Source organism: Penaeus monodon, chromosome 24 (assembly GCF_015228065.2).
Source record: "Penaeus monodon isolate SGIC_2016 chromosome 24, NSTDA_Pmon_1, whole genome shotgun sequence".
Classification (NCBI taxonomy): Eukaryota; Metazoa; Arthropoda; class Malacostraca; order Decapoda; family Penaeidae; genus Penaeus; species Penaeus monodon.
This window is the reverse complement of record NC_051409.1, coordinates 17842189-17843641: the sequence shown is the minus strand read 5'-3', so window position 1 is coordinate 17843641 and position 1453 is coordinate 17842189. Positions and strand designations below refer to the sequence as shown.

At 55.5% G+C, this 1453-nt stretch overlaps 1 protein-coding gene across 1 annotated transcript in view; it reads left to right on the top strand.

Annotated features, from left to right (window-relative positions):
• LOC119588878 (collagen alpha-1(XI) chain-like) overlaps positions 1–1453 on the top strand; it is a gene marked incomplete in the record, with an annotated part of 48456 nt that overhangs the window by 35152 nt on the left and 11851 nt on the right. Inside the window, 4 exon segments of the mRNA XM_037937517.1 lie at positions 75–272; positions 274–291; positions 477–721; positions 1101–1238. Coding sequence (XP_037793445.1) covers positions 75–272; positions 274–291; positions 477–721; positions 1101–1238 — 599 coding nt within the window.

Genomic DNA, 1453 nt, shown 5'->3' with positions numbered 1-1453 from the left:
CGTGTGTGCGTTTGTCAATCTTAGTGATGGAAGTGGAAATTACATAACACTAAATGTGGTTGGTCCTCCGACAGGGCGACCTGGGTCTTCCGGGCAAGGACGGCGCCCCAGGGCAGCCAGGTCTTCCAGGTCTCCCGGGTCTCAAGGGCCAAAAGGGCTCCCGAGGCCGCCGAGGGCCGAAGGGGCACCGCGGAGAGATCGGCATTTCCGGTCCCAAGGGCGACATGGGTGAGAAGGGAGAGCCCGGCAAGAACGGGCCGCAAGGTCCCTTCTGGCTTCAAGGGCGAACCCGTGAGTACCGCAGTCTAGCCTGTTGTCTTTGGGCTTTTCTCTATAGAATGGCATGATTTGTTATGTCCTTATTGTTCACTGAACTTGTTGATTGTACCTCATTTCATGGTCTTAATATAATTCTTGACCGAGCCTGATAATCACATGAAGTATTCCTGACTTTAGTTTTCTCCACGTGGATTTAGGGGCCTTTGGGTATCTTAGGCATGAAGGGTTCGGATGGACCCCAGGGTCTGCCAGGTGACATCGGACCTCCCGGACCCAAGGGCGTGCCTGGAGCAACTGGCCCCAAAGGAGAACAAGGTCCTTCAGGTCCTCCGGGCCCTCCGGGTCCTCCAGGAGAACTACCACTGCTTCCTCCAGAGCTCCTCTTCCAGCGCGACGCTCCCTACGACCCGGACGACTCTGGCCGCTTCAAGAGGTCGCCGAGGTGAGTGCTAGCCCTTGGTTTAGGCTGAACCTGCGGCTCAGAGAGGAAGGGTGGCCCTTCCCCGCCGAGGAGGTCGGGGAGGTCTCGAGGTCCTCGCTCGCTCCCGACTCGCTCTCCGGGAAGGGTGGTCGCAGGGCGGGATTCACGAGGCACGATTGAATCGTAATTTTGATATTCTTATACATGCTGTTTTCTCTTTTTGAGATGTAGATTTTTGTGTCTTTAGACATTTCGCAATCTAGGTGAAATTTACCTAATGCAAATTCACTTTAGTGAAAAGGACAGCCAGAGGGATACCGAAGAAGATAGTATGTTTTCGTTTTCTGCGGAGTCGGGATATACGACAAAGATAACGTGACTGACCTAAGGGTTGTTACAGAGGCATGGACGACTGTAGGATAGGCGAAGTGTGTGACGACACCCCTGAAGACGACATCTCCCCCTCAGTACCCGCTGGGGGGAGAGGTCGAGCAGGTGGTAGGAGACGCAGACCGCCCTCAGCCGTCCCAGTGGATAGGTGAGTGCAGGGATTCCCTCGGATGGGCCCTCCTGCAACACCCTGGAATGAAGCACAATTCTCACCCCCTACTACTGACTTGACTGACCGCTTCACTGCCTGATCAACCTCTTCCCTGGCCCTCACCCCATCTCCCCCGCTCGTCAGCCATGAAGGCCCTGTTCCTTCATGGAACCCTACCCTACTCCCACCTCCACCGCCTTCTTAGGGCTTTG